Genomic DNA, 24,211 nt, shown 5'->3' on the forward strand with positions numbered 1-24,211 from the left:
CCAGGACCGTTTCGTTTGTCCACACAGTCACATAACCATTCACCCATATGTTTCTTTAAATAACAAATACACACCGTGATCTTCTTGAAGTCTTCCTCGGAAGGCGACTCATACTCTTCCTGGAAGACGACCAGCCGGCTGATAAGGTCCTCCTGGGCCTTGCTGATGACCCTGGACTGGGGGGAAGAACCCTCGTTATTGGAGGGACTACCCAGAGCCTTCTGTTCCTCTTTGTCGGACCCAGAGTCCCGGGTCGTACTGTTTGGCTTGTCCTTGTCCTTCTGAGCTTTCTTCGTCTCGCGCTTGATGGCACACTGGTACTCTGGCACCACGCCTACAAGAAAAAAAAATACCATCATCTTTTTAGCAGTGACCGAGTAGAAATTGTAATCTTTTAAAATCTAAACCTAGTCAAGCTGCCTGATAAGAAGACTTCCAAATTTCACTTTGTCAAGGAAATTCATTGTAACCATTCACCTTAAAAACTGATCTGGGATTGAAATACCACGTGAAATGAATTACTATGTAAACACGCTACATGGAGTTACCATTGAGCTCATCAATCACTGATTCAATAGAAGATGAAAATGAAGAGGCAATTTTGTCATGAGCAGCAGCTAATTTCAGGAATTCAAGATAAGTACATGAGTTATCAACTAAAAAAGTCAAAATTAGTAACTACCATGACTCCTTACAGAATTGATAATTAACTAGAAGCAATTCGTTCACTATCACAAATCAAAAGATCATACGTATTCAAAATTATGCATTTCGTTAAAATAGGGAAACATTCCTTTTTGATCTGGTCCTGTGATCAGCCTGGAGAACAATGGAGCCTCCGGATCCAGCTTCTGATTTTGTTGGGGGGGGGGGGGGCATTATGGGAAAGGGAGGAATCAAAGTGCAATTTTGAGCTCATAGGAGAACGGTGCGATTTTTTGAAGTAAGAGTCTCAAAAATAGTTTAAGGCAATGTTTGGTAAGTTTCGGTCAATGGGAACCTTTGGAAGGGGGTAAGTCATCGCTCCCTTTCTGCACCCGCACCTGCCTGGAGGAAGCAATTATTGCTTAAGTCTTTGACACACACACATAAAAACACATATGCGCGTTTGGGAGTGTATATTAAGCGTAAATCCTTTGTTCTCCTCCTAGTGAAAGTAGAAATGGTTCTGAGGTTGCATTTGGAACAACAGTCCCTGTTGGAGAAAACGATTTGCTATCTCGATAGTTTTTTTTTTCCCAATTGCTTCGTGCTGCTTTAGTGAATTTTTGGAGAGTAGAATAGAAAGCATAACACTTACATTCAGGTCGCATCCCGACGTTGAGGCATTTCTTGAGTCGGCACTCTTGGCATTTCCTCCGCATGTACATGTCGATTTCGCAGTTGTTGCCATATTTGCACTGGTAGACGGCATTTTTTGTGATACTTCTCCTGAAAAAACCTGAAACACAACGAAAGCAATTTTTACACTTGGTCACTGTCTACAGGTAGAAAGTTGAATTTTATTTGAGTTTCATTGGTACTTACGGGGCTAAACTGAAGTGTCTTTTTGTGGTCAACCAAATTATGTTGTTAAAATTTTTTTTTGTACAGAACATGTTTTTAACAAACTATGTTCAACACAGGATGGAGCCCTCCATGATTTTTTTTTGTCCATGGGCTCACATGAGGTTAACCAGGACTTGGACGTAAGTCTCTCTAGAAACGATCTGTTGGGCTTGAACTCTATGTATCTGTTTAGCACCGAGTGAAATGAATAAGTGTTATGTTTGAACTATGTTGTGTAGTACCAACGTAGTAGCATTTTGTCCACAACATAGCGTTGAGCGATAGGCGATTATGTATGTGTTTCGCGTTAGTTAGACTAGTTACATATATCAAGCTTTGAAAAATTATTCCTCATTATGTTACTAGAAAGTCGCCCGTTAAAGTATGACGGGTGAAAGTTGCTTCTACTCTTCTCCATTTAAACGAAGCAGTTGCCTGTTTGGTGATATTTTGATAGTTGAAATTTTAACTCTAACTCCAGTGGATTAACCATAAACTTCAGTGGATAGTGTTAATTTTCAATCACTTTGATTCTTCATTCCTCTAAAATTGACTGTCTCACCAGTAAAACAGTTAAATTATCGGATCGAGTTCAGCCTTGTCACAATAAAGCCTTTCCCTGCATGTTAAACATTATCAAAACATATTATCAAATTATCATGCCACATGCCGTGGAGGCGAATTTCATTGTTGCAACACACTGGTTACTCGATCATTGGCTATTATTATTTTGTTATTTCTGCATCAAAAAACTTCATTTTGGCTAAAATAACATGTATCTATATGGCTCATATGTATTTACATTAAACAAATGGATTCGTGGACCTCCAGTCTGCAATGGGTAGAAAATCCAGTGAAATGACTAAAAAGCAATTTTACTTCTGACAAGAATCTTTACCTTTGCAGCCTTCACAGGTGAGAGCATTGTAGTGGTATCCTGATGCCCTGTCTCCGCAGACGAGGCACAGTTCTTCTTGCTGTCGGGGGGTGGGGCCTTTTTTCTTTTTGTCATAGTCGTAACTGCCATTCATAACACTGCTCGGAGGACTGAGCTCATCTTTGTCTACAAGAAACAAGATTTTCGTCAGTAACACTGAAGGACAGGTTGGTTCTTTTTTCCCATTCACGTTTACGTGAATGGAAAAAAATGACATTTAGCAAATATAGTATCTAATTATTGCACTTAAGAAATGGTCAGGCTTTTTGTTGAGGAGCATCATTCAAAACAGAATAAAATTTAGTAGCAGAAGTATTCAACACTTACCAGACTACTATCGGTACATGAATATAAATAGACGGAAGTTAATAGGTACTAAGTAGACGGAGTATCAGCAAATACATAGTACTAGACAGAGTAATATTCAATGAAAAACCATCAAATAATCTTTTTGCTACAATATGATTAAATTGAATGGTTAATTATTTTCGTTATAAATGTTCTTTTAGCTATGAGCTAATTTTTAATGAAACTGGTACTCAAGAAGAATATTCAGTATGATATTCAGAGGCATCGGTTGAGAAAGACTTCACATTAATACGTGATATTTGGAGTTGAAGTTTTGTGAACGTTTTTTGATTCACACAGTAAAATCTAGGAATAAATGCTCAGTCCCCGTTTTAAATGCCTTTACACTGCTTAAATTCCATCACAATGAAATTCCCGTTACAAAGAACAAAATTTGTGCTCCCTTGAGGTTTGTTGTAAAGGGATTTAACTGTATGGTTAAATGTGAAGCAGTACTTAAAAAATAATAATTTAGCCAACATGATTATTAAATAACGCATGAAAGAAAACAAACCCAACAATGATTATACAAATTTAGTGTTGTAATTGGGGGGGGGGGGGGGGGGTACGCCCCAAAATATTTAGTTCTATTGTAAAAATAATGCAAATTTAATGTAAATTGGTCTTAAAATACCTTTACTTTTGAATAGCCCCCCCCCCCAACTCTTAGGTGAATCAAAACCAATCCCCCCCCCCCCCAAACTACAGCACTATATTCGCGGATAAAAAGAGATTAATTATTGAGAACTTTTCTATTCAAAGAATATATTGTAGAGTACACGTCGCCTGTTGACAAAGCCAATCTAAAAACCTTTCATGCGGGAATTTGTACAGCAAGAACATTGTTTAGTCTTTGTTACCGTGAGATGAGAAAAGTGTTGAGATAGTTGAATAACTTGGCAAATCAACTTTGAAACCCTTCTGTGATCTACCTGTTGGCCATTAATTTAGAGATTATACACAATATCGTCAACGTTCAAGAGTAAATTTATCACGTGATGGATGGAGAAGGGATGCAAGTAGACGATCCTACTCCTCGTCGTCCATTCGCGACTCTCGTTTCAGCGCCGGCAACAGGTGCATCGAACTGCTCTTGGAGGAGGGGGATGGGGGAATTCTCTCGATTCCGCGAACAGGATTCCCATAAAGCACTTATAACGAGGAGGACTCGATTTTATTCCGATTAGATTAGATTTTGCCACCTGACATGCTGAAGATAAAAAAACCTGTGCAGCACAGCCACCTTTTTGAGTTAGGTGGAATTATGATGACGCTGATTGTTAATTCTCATTAAACTGCAGCCATCTTTCACAGGGTAGAATTAAGCATAAATGAGTTACGCCCGAAAATACACGATAATTTAAGTCAATCTTAAACGGAGCATGGCAAAGATTAACGATTATAAACAGGTCTTAGAACAAAAAAAAAAAAAAAAAAAAAAATCGTTTCATTTAAGAGCAATAAAAATATTGAAACCAATTTTATTCTGAACTGACCCAAGTCGAAATTTTGCAATGTTCTTCATCTTAGTATTCAATAAAGCAGACGGATAACTCACTCTCACATGAAAGTGTTAAGAGTGCATTGGTGCAGGTAATCAAAGATGATATCTGCAACTAACTTCTTGGAATAGTTGCAAGATTTCGATGCAAGTTCTTTTGTCCAGTATCAATTAATAAATTATGGGGCATAAATAGGACATTGGACAATTCTAATGAAAAATAATTCATTCTACAATCTTAACGGGCATTGTAAATTAAGACGGAAAATAAAATAAATGTGGTTCATTTTTGAGGAAATAAATTTCAAATTGATAAGAAAACAATTAATAATTGTTAAAAACAAATAAATATCGAAAACATATATATCGTAGGAAAGGAAATTCAATCGGCAGAAATCTCAAACGAAGACCGAAGGGTAAGTACTGGCAAAGAAAGGTGAATACAGAAGCAAGTGAAACTTAGTTTCTCTCTCCCTTCCTGTTTTACTTAGAGTCAAAATTAAGACTTGATACATGATTTGTGCCGAGTGCAACACTCCCAACTACACCCCAATTTTTCATGATTAATTCTGAGCTTGTCATCGCCTGTCTCTCAACTGCTCCATTAATTAATTACAACATAGAACTCGTTTGCTTAGTCCGGGCCACTGAGAGGGGCACACTGACACAAGGTCAGACTAAGGCCCCTATAGTGTCCCCTATAGTAGGGGTTCTAGGTCAGACATCTGTAGGGCTTCCTTGTTCTCCACAATTGACCAAAGTACTGTAAAGTTGCAACCAGGGCTGCGGAGGTGGAGTCAAGAGTCGTGGGTCTGGTTTTGGAGAAAAAGGAGTGAGTTGGAAGCTTTAAACTTCCAGGAATGGGCGTCGGTCATTTTTCTTCCGACTCCGCAGCCTAGTTTGCAGCAAGGAACCTTTTTTGTAAACTGTGCACACTACAGGCTAGAGTACATTAAGTGTATTAACTACCTAAACGAAATGACTTGACAGCAAAAAAAAAAAGTCAGTAGATGAGTTGAAAGTTTCTCTTTTTTGTCATGATTTGAAAAACTGAATTAGGTGGCGGATTTACAGATTTTGGGGCTTGTCGCAATGCATCTTTTCGGGAGGGGGGGGGGTAGTCTTAGAAATGAACAGAACTGCATGTGCCTTTCTGAATCCCCCTCGGGGCTCTTATGTCATGGGGGCCCCTCGCAATTGCAACATGGTAAATCCGCCGCTGAGCAAATTGTTAGGGACCGTCAGGTAATTTGGGTATAAGTTATATTTTATTGAATAAAATGAAAACCATTCATTTGATACACCTACAAACATTCAGTTATAAACATGATCCTTACCTATGAATATATGCTGAAAAAATGGTGCCAACACTCTTTTTGAAATTGATAAAAAAATTAAACTTTTTGGTGATGTCAATGCAATGCAAACCAACTACTTTCAAATAGTGCTTCTAATTAACCTGTCTTTCTATGTTTTTAAAGTTAAGGTATGTAGACATTACATATGTTTACTTTAATTTGGGATTTAATTGAAACGTTTAACATAATTAGTTTTCATGTAATTAATGATTTAAAAACATGGGGTAATTTGGGTATACATTACGTTTTACCAATTAGAAGGACAAATTATCCCAACTACCCAAGGTAATATATGCTAAAAATGAATTGAAAGGTTGTTTAAATTTGCTTAAATGTTCTGTAACAAAAAACTACTTACCGTCCATTAACGGTTTGTTATATTGTGCTATTTTCAGTCTAAAATCCATCTTAATACTTAAAAAAATTAGTATTCATACTATCCCATTATTTCTATTTTACCTACATGCAAACTCAGTTTGAAAGCATTGAGTAAGATTGTTATTAAAACCCTGCTTTGCTCTTTAACCATTACTATACCCAAATTCCCCCATCCACGGGGTAATTTGGGTGTAGTGAAACTTATGTTTGACATTTATATGCAAATTGATCTATTAACATCTAATTTGTGGATAACTTTTCTGGAAAGTCATAACGTTAAGTTGAAACAAGAAAAAGAAAAAAACATGAATATATAAACTTATTACAGGACTGGAAAGTTCAAAGTAGGCCATTTTTATACCCAAATTACCCCGATAGACCCTATTTTTGGGATTTTTTTTTGTCTAATTCTTAATGTTATAGATCTTTGAATAGAGCATAAAAGTCTGAGCAAGATGGTATTAAATACCGATTTGTAAACAAAAAAGACATTTGACCCTTTGCAGATGTTTAATTACAGCCATATTTTGCTAAAATATTCTATATGGTCTAATTTTGGGCTCTATGATTCTTAATTAAATCAAGCCCTGCCTATGCGACAAGAGAACATTTTGATGAGCGCTCCGCGGAAAGCGCGCAGACTTTCCACGATTTCGCACTGCGGAGTTCCTCTTTGACAAAATCGCAAACGCACACAAAAGGCACTTTTGTCTCATTTTCTGCAGTCGCTTGCCAAAAAAAAGCAGGCAGAAGACTCCTCTCTAAAAGAACAGAGGGAAACAACCGAGTTGTCCCATTGTTATGCAATGGCAAATCCGCCAAGCGGAATTCCCATGGGCGCCCCACTCCCACACCTCTCTGTCTAGTTCTTTGGAGGTCAATGTAGCCGGCATGCAAACGATGCTAATCATTAAAAAAGACGCACCAAATGAATAAAGCACCAATGACGATGTAGAATCATTTTATATTGTAGCAAGACATTTTCATGCTACATTAATGAAAAACCCATACATACATGTGTATAAATCATTATTAATGGATGCATTGTGGATGGAAATTGGACAATTGTGCATAAAAATTCACAGAATTATGTGCAGAATTTTAAGGGTTTGAGAACGCCAGTCAGGGGCGCCCCGATGGGAGGTCAATGTGACCTCCCAAAACTCCTTATTCGGTGAAAATTATCATCATTCGGCAAAAATTCCGAGTTCTATTCGGCTAAATTATCATCTTCAGCAAAGCTGAAGAGTTCTATTCGGCAAATTGAGAATTGCCGTTCTCCGAAAAATTTAAGTTCGGTGTACTCCTGATGCTAATTCTTCCTTTGTTCTTGTGAATGGTGTTGCCTCACATTCGGTAGCTACTTTGAGCCCTCTCGTAACTTTTTGATGACAGTTCATGTGTAGGTGAAACTTATGGAATTCATTATTTCGCTGCTACTTTCAACTTTTCATTTCTTCTACACATAGAAATTTAACTTTGTAAAAAAATCTGTGTTTTCAACCGCCAAAACAACAAGCCCCGACTTCCTCCCTTTCCTTTCCTTTGCCGAAACACACCTATGTGAGTACACACCAATTTGTACGGCCCAAATTGCGTCCGTTACCCCGACGCATTAAAAAGTTTAGCTTTAAATTTTTTTTCTTGCAAGTAACCGACATTCACGTCTTCATGATTTAGTACGACAGCAATTTATCATTGCAATGAACTTCAAAATTTCCACTTTTTATTTGAAGTTTTATTAATCAGTTGTAATTCAGTTTGAAGAAATTGAACGTTTAAACTACGTCGCTAGTGTGCCCTTTAGTCGAAGTGAAACTAGCAGAAGTTTGAAACATTATCCCCAAATGCCAAGAAAATTAACTGATATTTTTGAGACTTTACTAACAGTATTTCTATTACGAGTTTGCTAAACAGTGACGACAAAACTTACATCGCCCTTTTATCGGAACTTGTCCTGTAGGACAAGATGCGAAAGATGGATTTTAAAACCGAAAACCATGGAAACACGAAATAAGTTTAAGAAATTAAATCCAAAATAAAGAAAGAAACAATGGATTCAAAAAGCGTAATCGTGGAAACGCAAAAATAAAATGGTTGATAATTTGAATCAAAATGACATTTTTCGAATTTGATTTAAAAACGCTTGTAACTTTTTTTTCCTTTGAAGAGAGAAATTACGTTTTTCGACCATACGTCGAGAGAGATCTGGAGTAAAAAGTCTCGCTTTTTCCAATGGTGTCAAAAGGAAAACAGTGGGACAATTCCTTCATTTTTTATTGATAGATTTAATGAAGACAGTAATGCCTGAATTTCAGCTAAGCCGAAACAAGTTCGAGATAAAAACGCAAATTACTCCCGCCGTAATTAAGTTAGAGCATTGAAACAAATTGTTTAGAACGCGGAAAATTCTACCCTTTTCAATGATATATAACATTAATATATGCAAGTAATGTTTCACTCCCATATTCGGGAATTTGTGAAATTTGGGCCTAAATTAGAGTAAAAAAAGAACTATTTATCGGATTTTTTCGAATTATAGCTTATGTCACTCAGTAAGAAAGCACTTTTCATATATTGAAGGAATTTTTCAAATAGGTGCAGTGGTTCCGGAGATTACTTCGAAAATATAAACACACAAAAAACCGCCCTCTCTCTTTATAATATTAGTATAGATTTAAGCAAGGCTAAAGCAAGGACGCCCCAAACCAAACATTTTGAGAGGGCGGAAATTCTCAGTTCGTCAAATTGAGCTTTAAAGTGTGCTGAATAAAAAAATACGGGTATGCAACATCCAGTGAAAAGGAACATTTAGGCATTTAAACATTTCAATCATGTACCCAAATTCACCAAAGAATCAGACAAATTTGCCGAATAAGGAAAATTTGGGGGACATCACAGTGGCCATCCATCCGGACTACCCTGGGCTGAAGGACAAGGAGCACAGAAATAATTTATTGCTGCTGTTACTAATCCTCCACGGTTTAACAAAGTGAGGTAGGGTTGTTAAATCTAAGAATTTCGCCAGCATGTGTAAAGACGATCGGGATCATTATCTTGCCCCGACAGTTCCATACAGTCAATAAATGCTCAGCAGAAGCCTGATTACTAAGGCACTTGGTGCAAATGACATAGTTCTTTTCCTTCGAAAAATATACTCAACTAGTTAAGCGAATTAGAAGCTCTAAATCACTCATCTACTACTTTAAATCTGAACTAGCAATTAACGACCATGTCGTGACCGCAAACCATTTGATACGCTATGCACTAACCTTATAAATAAATAAATAAAAATTAAATGCCACCTCGACGAGACACTTAATGCTTTGTATGCGGAAACAAGTTTGAAATCCGAGATTAAAACCTAAATTTCAATGTTAAAACCCCAAATGTATTATTCTCAATAACATCCACATAACAGCTTGTTCGTAAGTTAAATTTAACTTTGACAGTTCGTGAAGCAGGACTCTTCATAATGTCTTTTTAAAACTGGAATAATCATCGCTTTGTCCTTCTCTACTTCGGACCGAACATCTGCTTTGCATGCAAACATAATTGGAGCAAGCAATCCATCAGTTCTTATGGAGAAGTATTAATGGGAGAATGTTATTACTTTTCGTAGCTTTTTTCCGAAGACTCAACACGCAAACGAAATGATCAAAATTCAATTTTGAATTTTCAGCCTATGAGCAGCGTAATTACCGAGAGAAAGCTGTTTCCAAAATCCGCATTAAGAATCGATTATTGCCGATCCGAGAGAATCTCTTTCACACAACAACCAAGAAAGCGAAACTTGGCGAAGCGAAACCGAGGCTTTTGCAATGGACACAGATTATTCCAGACGAAGAGAGAGTTATTAAATTCCAAATCCAAAAATGTACCAGTAGTCCGAAACGAGTTTGGTTGACCTTGAATTCACCTCCAGCATGGTTAGTTATCAGAGCAGGTAGGTAGAGGAATAAAACCAGGTTACCCCGTCCGTCCGTCTCTACTTTAGAACACTGGATAAAAATAAATACGGCCAATCACAGACTCGCCAGGCCAGATTTCGCGCATCACTTGCGCATCTTTTTCATCGTTCAGTTGAAAAGCAGCCATTTGTTTACCCAGCTCCAGATCGCAACATATTCCAACAAGTTTCAGACAATCAAAGTATACAATTCTTCCACGAAGATTTTCGAAAATAACGAGTACCCCTATGTCAGTAAGCAGCAATCCATGCAAAAAAAAAAAAAGTCTTGAAAGAGTTCGGTACCCCTAACAGGTTGTTCAAAAGAGTCTAAAAAAGGGGTGAAATTATGCTTTTTCTATTCTTACTGAAATGAGAAAATTTCGTGGGGACTCAAAAAGGATACAATGCAAAGGGTGCTAAGTTATTAGAGGCAGAGGGCATGTAGTCAGCAAGGCTGTCGAGAGCCAAGACGGGCCCCGGGTCAATTTGGTCGACGGGTCCCCCATCCTTTATAAAACTAGTCAAATTTATACTACAATTCCGAGCCGAGACCCCTCAAGGAACGAGCCCCTAGTTTCCGACACGGCTGACATAGCCTCTCGTCGGCCCTGGTAGGTAGTCTAAAGATAGCCGAGTTGGATATGATTCGAACATTGCTTTCGTTTTGCTCAAAATGTTTCTTCCCACACTTAAACCTTTTATTTCTGGCTGTCAGGATCCACGAGAGTTCATGTCCGCTTAGTCGAAAACTAAAGGCTTGGCTTTTGGAGGGGGTCCCGCTTAGAATTGAACTTACGCTGAGCGTGAGGACGTAAGCGAATTCCAGTGATAAAACTGACATGGGGCCCACCTTGACCACCTGTTCAGTTTACCCCCATGTCAGTTTTGTCGCTGGGCTTCGCCCCCCGCAGGAACATGTTTGTGAAGCAAAGTGTGAAACTACTTTTGTTTTTTTTTTCTTTTTATTTAAAATTCTGTTAACGTTCTAGGCGGACAGACCAAGCACACATAATAATTAAATCCATGCATTAGGCACAGTGTAATTGGGTTTGCCGCAAATCAGGTTGAAAACTTCTAAATACGCTGCTTGTTCCAACACTTGAAAAGTTAAACAACTGTAAAAAAAAAATGCTTTTTTTTTTAATTATCCGGATTTTTCATTAACCGGATCTTTCTCTGTCGGATTATCGGCACTCTACTGCGTATATGTTCCGAAATAGCAAATACTAACGGGGCTAATGTTCGATATCCCAGCATCGCAAAAGGGGTAGGGAAACTTTTGTTCGCTCCCCTTTACTACTCGCAAAAAAAAACCTCGCAGCTGGCTGAATTTCGAATGCGTAGCTTTCCCCATAGACCCAGTAGTCCCTATGACCGTGTCACTACCGTTGCCAGAGTAGGAAGAAAAAACGGAGGCCGCCGATTTCCGTCGATCGCTTATCATCGGTGGAGGATTTTGACCTCCGTTCGCTTAACCCTTCTACTGAATCCGTTATTTACAAGGAGAGTGTATCCGAATACAGTGTATTAAGCACCCCCTTCAGTACTTGACCGAATACTTATGGTACATCTGAATAGAAAAGTTACGAATCTTCAAAATACTTTCATTTATATGTGGAGGAGGGGGGGGGGGTAATGTAATGCAAACTATTATTCCAAGTCATATTAACCTTTCCGCCTCAGAGATTCCAATTTGAATAACTAAAGAATCCTTACTTTAAAATTTTGTAGTTAAATAAATACACAAATATAAATACATAAAATATTTATTTATACACATATATGTTTTTTATATCGTGCGTATACATTTAATTGAAAAAAGGATATAAGTCCAAGATTTGTGAAAAAGAGCTAACGAATTTAAGTCAATTGTGCATTAGTAAAATGCAAGGAAAAATTGTGAAAGGAAAATGTAAACCTAAGAAGTTGTAATGGGATAAGCAATTAAATCACCCGAACTCCAGTTGTAGTTGAAGTAGTCTTTTTTTTTCTGCTTTTCCAATTACAATTTTTAGTCTCCAAAAAACAATATACTTTTTTAACCGACTTCAAAAAGGAGGCGGTTATCAGTTCATACCGTATGTATGTTTTTTTTTTTGTTTGTCCACTCATAGCGTCTCACCTAGTGAACCGATTTTGATTATTCTTTTTTTAATGGATAGGGGATGGCTCAACTTAGGTCCCATTACTTTGTTTGACCATATTTGTTCTTTAGAAAAAAAGTTATGGGCAAAAAACAGTACATTTTATGCAATTTCCCTTTATGTTTTCCTCGTATGTATTTACAACAGAGTAATATATTTTCTTGTTCATTTCACTCCAAAAAACAATATACTTTTTTAAAAATTCAATTACATTAACTAACTTATCAGGAATATGTTTTACACTTCCAAGCGCTAGTTGCCGTAAAGAGACGTTTTACGTATCAAATTAATATTTTCTCGACACTTTGATCAAATGATCAATTATTTAATTGTTCTTTCAAAAAGACAATTATTGAATGAAATCCAATTTTCACACACACACACACACACACCCAAAATATATAAATACAAGAAAGGGACTTGGAGCCTCCGATACGTCCACACCAAGTTGAAATTAAAAAAGGAGCTGCAGCAAATGAATTATAATAGAAATTCATAATCAAATTCAATTGCTTTTCTGATAAAGTCTGGTTGCTGTAACTAATGGCTCTAAAAAAAGCAAATTAGAGAATTTTCAAAGCATTTTCTGTGATTCCCTTCTTTATCATCCTTCTCTCATAAGCAAGTGATACTCATTAAAATCCTTATTGAAATCAAAATCTGATTTAAAAGTTGAACTCCAGGGCTAAGCGGGCAACCGTAAATAGACCACAGACAAGGACGATTCAGCTACTAAAGCGTCATTAGGTACTTACACACACATAGCAAATGTAAACTTGTATTGTTTGTATACATTCATGTGTTTATACGTATGTCTGTATACATTGTGTATAATCCCCCCCCCTGAAAATCTTGAAGTGAATTTAGTTCACTATTTTCAGTCGCTGATTTACAGGTTTGGGGGTTCTTAGCGATGCACAGAACTATGCACCTAAAATATTTTTATTTTTCCTGTGCCTTAATGGATTCCTCTCGTGGCTCTTATGTTCTGGGAGCCCCTCGCAGTTACGATATGGTAAACACGCCGCTGAATATGTTGAGAAACCGAAAGGTAATTCATTCTTGAACATTCTAAACGTTCTTTTTTTACTTTGAAAACAATGTGATATTTGATGAGGATATTCCAATCAAAGAGATTTATCACAACATCGATCGCCAAATGTTTCATAACTATGATTTAAAAAAAAAATCATGTTCTTTGTTATTCTAACCTTTATTTTCGTAAATGAAATCCATGTATTCTTTGTCGATTTGAATTCATTTTTGCCCACTGCTAAATCACAAGCTTCAATTAACACACTGAACATTTCACAAGCGCATACAATACCGACGAAGTCCCGTTGACCGAATTCAAAAATACGACATGAACTCCGACGTTTTTCTTCCTCTCCCAAACAACGGATTCGGTTAAAGGGTTAAGCGAACTTAGGTCAAAAGAGGAAAAAAAAAAAAAAAAAAACGTTCCCCCACTAGATGCGACGGAAGTCGAAAGCACAATCAGAGGGTACGAAGGGGCTGGAAATAGCATTGGGGCCCGGAGTTTCCCTCAGAGGTAGAGAACTGCCACATATTTCAACCCGAACTTTGCCCTTTCTGTTTAGAGTTGAAAATACCAAAGGACAGTTCTTGGCTTCCTAGAGCTGTTGTCGAAAGTGACATTTATCGATTCTGAAATCACGGTTTCGGGCCTCAAGGCACATGGTGTTGGTGAAAACGCCACAACATAATGTCAATATTTTCACCGAAACGATCTAAGAAACCAGAAACTGAGTCAAAACATTGAATACAGACAGGGATTAAGAAATTATTTATCACCTTTGCGCTAAAGAGTAAAAGTTACCAACAACGTCATAAATATAGAAATTTGCGAAAAATTGCAGATAGGTGTTTCGAGGTTGCACGGCTCCCATTTTTCACAGCAAGAAGATGTGAGCTTACGGATGTAAGAAAAAAAGTCTTAAAATTTATTTTAGGTCTTCATATATCAGTCATTACTCATAAATCCGTATAAGAAACAAAAGAAAGAAAGGGAGAGAGAGAAGAAAGAAAGGAAGAATATTAGAGGCGTTATGTATTAAAAATACAGTACATTTATGAGTACTGTATACAAACAATTATGTGTATTGTATATAATGTAACGCTCAGTATTATGTGTATGCCTCAAAATCGAAGAAGTGGTGAAAACACTTTATTTTTACGAACATAGGCTAGTTACAAATAAGTTTGTCCTACATAATTCTCGAGCAATAAACACTATGCCGACAGGACATCAGTATTTGAACTTTGGCAGCATGAAAGCAAGAAATGTCTCTAACAGTTACATATATATATATATATATATGTTAGAAAAGTGGTGCGAAAAAAAAGAGGGGAGGGGATCCATAAATTGTTTGGCTTTGAAGCGAATTTATTGTTTGAAGTGCTCTTAAGTATTGACAATATTGTTGATAAGGGTGAACGCGAACGGAAATTAGTTCTGAAACTGCACGTAGTAGCTACGAAATTTTTTTTCTTCCATTGTAGCATAGTCGCTGAAGATGCACGTAAAATGCATTGTTTTTGGTCGCGCTCTATATTGAAGCAAAATCTCAGTCAATATCAATACAGCTATCGTACCGGGAAAAAAACCTCTTCAACTTACACCGTAGCAAAAAAGGATTTTTTCCTCCCTTTTAAGAGATTCATTTCGTAAAGGTAGCGTTTTCTTCAAAATATTCATGCAGTTCAAGGCATAATTCTTTTGCTTTAAATTTCGCCTTAAAAGCAAAATAGTTGTTCATTTACATGTTAGATGTATCTGACAATATTAATTTAGCATTTATGACTTTGGTACACATTTTGTGAAGTGTTTTTTTCAGGAATGTGAGTCAATTTGTCAAGGCACATACAATGGATTTTAGTTACACGAATAAAGTAAAAAGTTCTGAAACTCAGTAACTGAATGAAAATACGCACCATGGAAACCATTGTTTACACAACTACATTGTTCCTTTTCCACTGCAAAAGAAAATGGCTGCAGAAAAATATTAAACCAAAACGTTTTGCCCAACCTTGGTAAAATTGTCAACTTTTTTCTCATGAAATTAAATCAGACTGGACCAAATATTTCGTAAAATATCTAGGGAAAAAGTTGACTTTCAGTAATAATCTCAAACTTTAAAAAATGTTGACTCAGCTTTTGAAATATCCTTATTACTTTCCTTTCACAGTAAGAAATGAAGTGAAAAAATATTACTGAATTCTAAAATACGGATAAGGGTCAGCTATTTTTCTTTTTATCTACTAGATACAAAAGTCTATCTTTAAGGTAAAAATATGCAAGTGACTTTTTTTTTCTTTTTTGTAGTAGACACATGTTGCGTAGTGTACTCTAAAGAAATGTAGTATACACTGTACAGTTAGTTTTAAACAAAATAATACAAGTATTATCTTCTTTTCACTGTGGGACAGAATATTGTATGACTATTTTGAAAATGACTCAGCTATTTCTCTTAATTTCATCGAATTTTCTGCCATACAGACTAGGAGCAGCACCCATTTTTCTAGCAATAAAGCATGATCGATAAAATACGAAAAATTAATTTTGTAAGCTAAATCGCAATAGTCGCTGTTAACGAGAACGAAGTACAATGTGCAGCAAAAACCGTAGGGTGCGTAGGAATGTCTTTTATTAGGTATTAAAGAACTCTCTAAACACGTGTTTATTTTTATTTACTTCTCTCTTTTTTCCCATTTTCTTCACTACGGATTCGGTCACAGTTTCCCAATCCCTCGGCTATAAATAAAAAGAGAGGGGCAGGTATAAAAAATCGCCTGCCGGCGGGGAACTGCACCGGAAACGGTGAATGCTTTTCCTGTGCTTGCGACAAAAGCGCTCTGCTTTCCAAACACCTTTCGAGGGCATCTGCTCCGCTCGCTCCCTAGGCTCTAGTACAGAAAAGATGCCCTTCACTGTGATCTCGGGTGAAGCCAATCTCGCGAAAAGCATTATGGGAGATAGGAGACCAATATTTCCTAATGGCAACGTTGTACACTAGTCGCTATCGTTATATAAAAAGTTTAAAATGTTTCTTAGTTAGTCAAGTAATTAAAACTAGAAACCTACGAGAATGTTTAAGGGTTGGCAACAAATGATGTCACGCTTTGAGGGGGGGGGGGGAGAGATTCATCAAATTGTGACACTTTGTGACGAGTTTTCGAATTACGTATCCCATAGTGCATGGCATTGTCGGCCATCTCATGAAAGGTGGGTTGAAGGGGGAGGGAACACTTGTAATAACTAGCCAGAGTTTTCTCTAAGGGAAGGGTTTTGATCACAACAGCCCTGAACCATACTAGGAATGACTCTCCATAATGGAAATATTTTCGCTTTTTCAAATTAGTATCAATTTTATGGGTCTGCTTCAACGCCTTCTTCTTCTTCTTTTTTTTTGTCATGTACCAAAAACAAACACTTCCCGAAATTCGCAGCAAGAATTGCTAATATTTTCTCTTATTAATGATTTCATTTGAATCCATCCATCCATTTTTTTCAGAATCGGTCAATTTAACAAAGAAATTAGTAAATAAATAAATAATTAATAAATAAACGATACAATAAAATAATAAGGAATAAATAATTAATAGAAAATAAAAATAATCAGTTAATAGCTTTGAACGGACACTTGGTTTGAATATCCCCGTGACTCTATGCCCTCCCCCCCCCCCTGTATTCAAACAATCTTCAGGAGAATCAACACAAAAATCTATTGTTTCCGCCTCCACCCCAATATTGCTTTGTCGAGCAACACTTCCATGTTCCACTTAAAAAAAAAAGAACACTTTTTCTTCCGATGTCTCTCAATATTTGGATGTGATACGAGTTCAACGATAAAAAAATTGAATCGGGGCATCTAATCTATCGATGACGAAATATATTTGTGTTTTCAGAGCATAGTTCAAGGCAATCTAAAAATGAAGAGCAGATATATATTTTAAGGATTTCAGGTTCTTAACAAACTTCTGACTACGCAGTTTTCCTCACACCATATAGTATGTGTTTCTTAATTATCGTTTCAATCATTGAGCTGGAGTGTTGATTGTAATTGGGATAGCAAAAATTAGAAAAAGAACGAAGCAACAATTGAAGTCTTTCCCGTATTCTTTTTTTAATTACGCTAAAGTAGACTAGTAGTCCCTCAAACCCTGACAATTATGGCGAGTTAAAAAAAACTGTCTCATTGAAAAGTTGTCTTAAAAGTTCGTCATTGACATGGGACCACGAATTATTTTTTTACTAAACTTTGACTAATAGCAGAGTCAAAATGGCTTCAACTATGTGGTATTCAAATTTGAAACATTCAAATACTCAACAATTACTCAAATCAACATGTGCTCATTTTTGTGGTATTTGTGCTCATTTTTGACCATGTAATAATTTTAAAATTGAATTTAACCAAGTTATGTATTCATTTTTGAATATGAACTACTCAAAAATGAATACATAACTTGGTAACTAATTAAGAACACTGTTTGAAAACATGGGTACTCATTTTTGAAAACTTCATTTTTCTCAGTGCACCGCGAGCCCTTGGGTGTTTTGCCACATTGCCAATTTTAGTATAGTAAAGCAGGACTGACTGATTTTGGGGTAAAGGAGTCTGAGTCGAAAGTTCTAAAGTTTCCGGAGTCGGTCATTTGCCCTTTCGACTCCACAGCCCTGCAGTAAACGAACCCCGCAATACTGTGCTTACCAACTTTAGGCTTGCATGTAGTGAAAGGATCTTGAGGTTCTCAGGAATGACAGTGGGGACAGGTGACAGTCAGAAGAGGCGTTTCTCCGAACGGATTTGATTGTACCGCTGAACGAACCCTGTGATGGTTAGGAACAAATTCCGACATCACAACCCTCATCCCTTCCCGAAGAAAATTCTCTGAATGAGTAACAGTCTTGATTATACAGGACAGAGAAAGCATTTCGACCTGTGTACGGCTGAGATTTATTCTTGATTGGTTAACTTAATGGCAGTTTAATAACAATTGAACCGACTCTTTACATTCTCCGAAAATCATGAAAAAACATTAATTTGCAGAGTTTTACTCGAAGCAGCATTAAAAAAATAATAATCATAAAAAACTGAGTATCAATTACCTAGTTGTAGTATTCACCCCACGACATGATCAAAGCGATAAGATCCAGAGAAGGCGATGCTTTAAATTAATAGTCGGCAACAGCGCCAAAAATGTTGAAAGTATGAATTATACAAATAAATTGTTTTAAAAACATTTTTTATGTAGGCAGCAATACCTTCAGGTTCCTCTTTTTTTTTTTTTTTTTCAATTTTTACAGTTCGTATTTTAGAAGTAAATAAGCGACAGATTTAAGTTTTGAATAGTTCGGGTAGACAATTCGAGCATTTTTTTTTGGACCTCATTAAAATAAAATTAAAAAAAGAAAATCAAAAGTATACGAACACCAATTAAAATGACTTGCTTACCCCTGCCTTATACAATACTTACTAATAAGCATCGCGGATGTAAATGCGGTTCTCATCATGACAGTGACTAAAACAGTCAATCGTGAAATATTAAGACAGTTAATAATGAAAATCATCTTCGCAGCCTGACATCTCAAACAGACAATTGTGAAGAGGGGAAAAAAAGTTTCAAAAAAGCTTAGTTTCAAAACGACATTGTAATAATAAGCGTAGAGCTTTCATTGATCAGGAATAAAAGCATATTCAGGACGGCTCGACACTGAGCAACATCAATTTTTAGGTCGGGACGAAACGAGAAAGAACAGAAAAAAGGAAGTGGAGCCCGAGAAGACTGGAAGCTCGAAAGTGTGTCATAACTCTGACATGCGATTGTTTCCGATTTAGTTGGCATTATACTGCCATATTCAAATCTTCAAAAATCCTCAACCTTCCTCTGGATCTGTTGCTGAGCTGAAGATCACGATAAAGATTAAGATAAGCGTTTTCGTGCCACTCCTCACTTACGACTAAATACTAGTTAGTGGCATCGACTAAAAATATCAGTATAACTCGTCACTGTTCAACCCTATTTAATTATTTTAGGGAGATTCTTTGTTCCAACTTAATAAGTTACGGAAGAGTAAAATTATGAATAAAAGTGCAAATATTTTAAAGTGTTTATTCGATTATTTTCATGTTTTAATAGCAATTTAAAAGCTTTTGTTGAAAACTAGTTTTTTTTTTTTTGGTTTACAAAGAAAATGGCAACTAGAGAAAAAAAAGGTGGCGACCAATAAATTTGCTTTTGCACTCAAAATCATTATATTTCCCAATTTCAACCAAGCGTGCTTGGGGGATAACAAGCGTAACGGGGGGAGGGGGAGTCGTAACGCAAAAATACAAACTGGACAAAATGTACATGCCTGCTCAGAAAATCTCCCTTTGGGGCACGGCTAACTTGGCAGCATACAAAAAGGCATGGTCAAACTCTTGGCAGACTTTTTTAAACGTAGGAAAGCTAGCTTTGCCCTAACTGTAGTCTTTCGGCAGAGAAAACAATATCGCGCTTTCTTAAGTACGCATATTCTTTGAATTTTAGCTATGTATTTCAATTGCAAATCGCAAACACAATGGCAAAATTGCATCACATGACCTCATTTGTTCTCTATTTCCATCTAGTTTTGCACTTAACCGGATTTCCACTTTACAGTCTTGTTTTAATTAAGTCAGTTAAAAGACTTAAAAGAACTTCTAAGAATAATTTAAAAGGGAAAATGCTCAAGAGAACTATAAAATAGTTAGTACCCATCAGCTGCAGAACGTTATAAGCAAAAGCCAAATGCCCCCCCCCCCCCCAAATGATTTGGTTTGTGAAAAATGTTTTATTACGATGAATTGATAATGTGATGAATGGAGATCAGCTCGTAGGAGCGAGGTTTGATCGGTGTGTATCACTGATTTGATGTGGCACCTCCGACATTTAGCAGAGGGCCGATGTTTCATTTTCAACATCGATCTGTATTCGTCGTCAAGGAGACACCACACCACCAACACGGTGGGGCTTCGTTTTCGGAACGGGGGACAGCTTTTCTGGGAAACAATTTTTTTTTTCGTCCTTTCTTCTCCGGTTGCTGCCGCACTTCAAAGAACACCTTTTTTTTTCTCTTTGTTTCCTCGCCTTATTTTTAGAGAAACGCAGTTGCGTCTAGAGAACGGCATCACTGAGTTGGGAAAACGATGACGATTATAATCGCATCTAGTGCAAACGGAGCTCACATTTTTGGGAAACTTTTGGGCCGTACAAAGATTACTTTATCAAGTCTTAGAAGCAACTGGAATGGAATGTGTTTTATACGTAAGTTTGTAGCAAGAGCAAGACAATGGCTTCCTAATTTTAACGATTAATAATGTATATATAAACAGAGAAATCCTGTTACAACGAAATATCAATACAACCAAACAGCTGTTTCGTCGAAATAAATTTTCTCTGCCGATTTAATTTCAATTTCATATTTTGAATTCTAGTACAACATAACTCCCGTTGCCACGAACAAAATTTGCGGTCCCATAAGTTTGTTGTAACTGTATTTCACTGTATATCGCTCTTCCAATCCCCTCCGTTTTCATTTCGCCCTTTTAATTCAATCATAAAATTCACTTCTTGAAAATTAGCGACCATGCAACTTGTTAAGAACATTTTATGCAAACTAAGCGAATTGTTTTAAAAATCTTTATCCCAGAAAACAAAAGTACTGATTTAGTATCTTAAGCAGCCTCTTCACAGTCAACGTCTGCCGCCATTGAGACATTTCTCTCAAAATAACTAAATGTATATTATCTCTCTCTCTCTCAGAGATCGAACTCTTTGTGCTACATTAAAATTCCGCAACGATGAACTTTAGGAAGGGACCTCAAATTTTGTTCGTTGTAACAGGATAACAATTCAAGCATTGTATAATACAACAATCATTCGTTACATTACAGTCAACCCCTGTAGTGGTAATTAAAACGGGGCTGAACATTTATTTCGTCAAAACGAACATTTCATTGTAATGGTATTCACTGTAACGAGATTTTACTGTAACTCAATTCTTGAAATGCCTGGTTATCCAACGAAGGAAAGATCGCGTTGGATGTATGCGAGGCTGAGGACCACAGACGTCATGTCTGGAAGCTGAACAATCAAATCTGTTCGGAGAAGCGCTTCCTCCAGCTTGTCACCTGTCCCCACTGTCATTCCTAAGAACCTCAAGATCCTCTCACTACATACACAAGCCTAATAGCTACAAATTAACTTATAACTCATTCGAAAATGTTCTTACGTTAGTTATCGTCTTCTTCCGGAATTTTTATCTTTACTGTGAAAATAGAAAATATCTTCTCGAAATTAATCCTAAGAATTTCTATCTTTCCTTGAGGTTTCCAACTAACTACGGTGGCATTTTCTACAAAAGCCCGACGGCAAAATTAATGAGCCAAAAAAAAAAAAAAAATCTTAAAATTTTGAAAACGTTTATAGCATACTTTTAATAACGTTTGAAATTTTGCTAAATTAAAATGCTTTTAAAATTTTGATTTTATAACAGTTTATCAGCTTCAAAGAAAGAAAGAGATATGGCTTTTAAAAAGCTTTTAATAAGTAATTTTATCATTAGAAAAAAAAAAAAAATTCTGAAACCCAAAAAATATGTCCCTGAAAAAAAAAAAAAATGCCGACCAACCTGCTGGAGTACGGTGTACAACATACAATCAAAAAAATTCAACTACTATTTTATTGCAAACGTAGCTTTTATTTAATACATTTATTTTACAGGAAAAAAAAAGCTATCCAATGACTTCACGAATATTTTTTTCTCAACCCTTTATTTTATCGGGCAACTAAATCTGGATTATTTGATTCACGATTTTTGTTTCAAAAAGAAACATACGTTCTGTACACCATCGTGATTCATCAATTGATTTATTTGTAACTTTACCCAAGTTTGGCAATATAGATTCTAAAACCTCTCTTCTTATAAGTGAGTTTTAATTTAAATAATATTGAAAGGTAACGGCAGAGCTCTCTGATCAATTATGTCACTCCAAGGTTTCTGGAAACAATCAAACAATCCTCATTTTTAGTAATCAAAATACCCGTTCTTCTTTACGAACAGAAGATTCGTAAGAAAAATCGATGAAAACGATAGCACGAATCGAAGACATCATCATGAATCTCCATTCAACAATGGATAATGCTCTACACCGTGGACGATATTCCTTGCTGGCCTGAATAAAACCTGGCTCAACAAGTGGAACGCGACATACTTGCCCAGCATCCCAAATCGGGACTTTTCCCCCTTTGGTTTCGCGTTTTCTTCTCTATGGTTGCGTTCTGGGGGAACTGAATCGTACTACAATTCCAGAAAACAGAGCAAGAACGCCATTTCGCGTTCGATTAAACATGTATCGATTGAGGACTTGACAGACATGTACTCAAGAATAGCATTCACGATTTATTATTATTATTATTATTATTATTATTATTATTATTATTATTGGGAGAGTGAGAGTTGTATTAAAGGAGAAAAGAAAACTTTTAGATATCCAATAAGAAAAACAAAAATCGCTAATTCTGAAACTTAAAAACAATATGGAGCAGTATGAAGCACAGAACTGAAAATAAATGAGCACGGAAACTTACATAATACTGCAGCTAAAATCTACTTTCCGGAGGGGAGACGGGAGTCATAACAGTCCAATCACCACATTCAGGGGCGTCCCGAACTTAATTTTTTGAGAGGAAAAACATTCTCAATTTAGCCGAATGCATCCACCTCAGATGTTGCAAAGTTAGAGCTAACGGCTATAACTCTAATACTATTATGTTTTTCATTTCCTAAAAAAACATTTAGTAGCATTGCTCATCTTTTGTAATAGCACGGAAGATGATTGCTAACCAGTGGCGCCCCGAACTTGGAAGCTTTGGGAGGACGGGAAGTCTCAATTTGCCGAATCGTCAGAGAAAATGTGCCGAATAAGGAAATTTTTGGGAGATCAGAATGACCTCCCATCGGAGTTGCTAACATATAGGGGAAAAGGGGGCACATGTGAACATTTTTTTTTTTTCATTTCTCAATTTCTCAGAAAATATTTTCAATTTCTCATAAAAAAAAAAAGGTCCGCATGATTGAGTAGTCTTTTCTTTGTGTCATGGATTTTTTTCGGATTTTTTAAAAAATAATTTTTATACTCTATGGATTTCTTAAAAATGTCTTTAATTGTTCATATGCCCTTATGGGGGGGGGGGAGGGAAGCAGATGCGAACAAGCTTGGGGCACATGTGAACACAATTGAAAAATGCAGGACGAACATCATATTTCAACGAAAAACTCGTTATAACAAAACATATACGTATATACTAATTATATTCATAGGCTTGTAACCTATAGTGTCAGTTTGAATTGCACAGTAGCTGTTATAAAGAAAAATATGTTTTTCTGAATTACAGAACTCTGCTCACTTTCAAATTTTAAAGTTTCATAGTATGTTCTAATCAATAAATCGTAAAGAAAAAATCTTATTAGACTACTAAACAATACAAAGAATATTTTATTATGTAAAGTATGTTCTTGCTATATAGTACGTTTAAGCTTCATACAGAATATGCTGACGAATTTAAAATTATGCTAAACTTCAGTTTTTAGTTAAAAGAAAATACTTTGTCTTTATTTTCCAGGCAAATATTATATACCACTAAATTTTTAGCCAACTATTTAATAATTAACGAAATAAAAAAAATAAAAATAATAAAATAAATAATTAGTAATTATGTTATAAGAACTAACAATAAATTTACTAACTAATTGCAGCAAAACAATAGTTATAAATCTCTACATCTCTCTTAACACTTATAATAAGCTTACACTAATATTATATTTGTGGAGAGGATATGGGAGCTGTTCACATGTGCCCCTACATGTTGTGTTCACAAGTGCCCTGGCATCTACCTTAGAACTAATTTTCAAAAATGAAGTATTTTTAATTTAATTAAAAAATTTAAACATTGGCATAAATTTACGTGAATAATATTTTAATGGTTTGCAATAATTAA

General features: G+C 36.2%; 1 protein-coding gene across 1 annotated transcript in view; it reads right to left on the reverse strand.

Moving 5' to 3' along the window:
* The window catches only part of LOC129232115 (ecdysone receptor-like), a 255,668-nt gene that overhangs the window by 29,085 nt on the left and 202,372 nt on the right, over positions 1-24,211 (reverse strand). Inside the window, exons 5-7 of the mRNA XM_054866357.1 lie at positions 2,447-2,611; positions 1,301-1,441; positions 75-334 (exon numbers count right to left, since the gene is read on the reverse strand). Coding sequence (XP_054722332.1) covers positions 75-334; positions 1,301-1,441; positions 2,447-2,611 — 566 coding nt within the window. The remainder of the gene's footprint in view (positions 1-74; positions 335-1,300; positions 1,442-2,446; positions 2,612-24,211) is intronic.

This window comes from Uloborus diversus, chromosome 1, assembly GCF_026930045.1.
Source record: "Uloborus diversus isolate 005 chromosome 1, Udiv.v.3.1, whole genome shotgun sequence".
In the NCBI taxonomy this organism is placed as follows: domain Eukaryota; kingdom Metazoa; phylum Arthropoda; class Arachnida; order Araneae; family Uloboridae; genus Uloborus; species Uloborus diversus.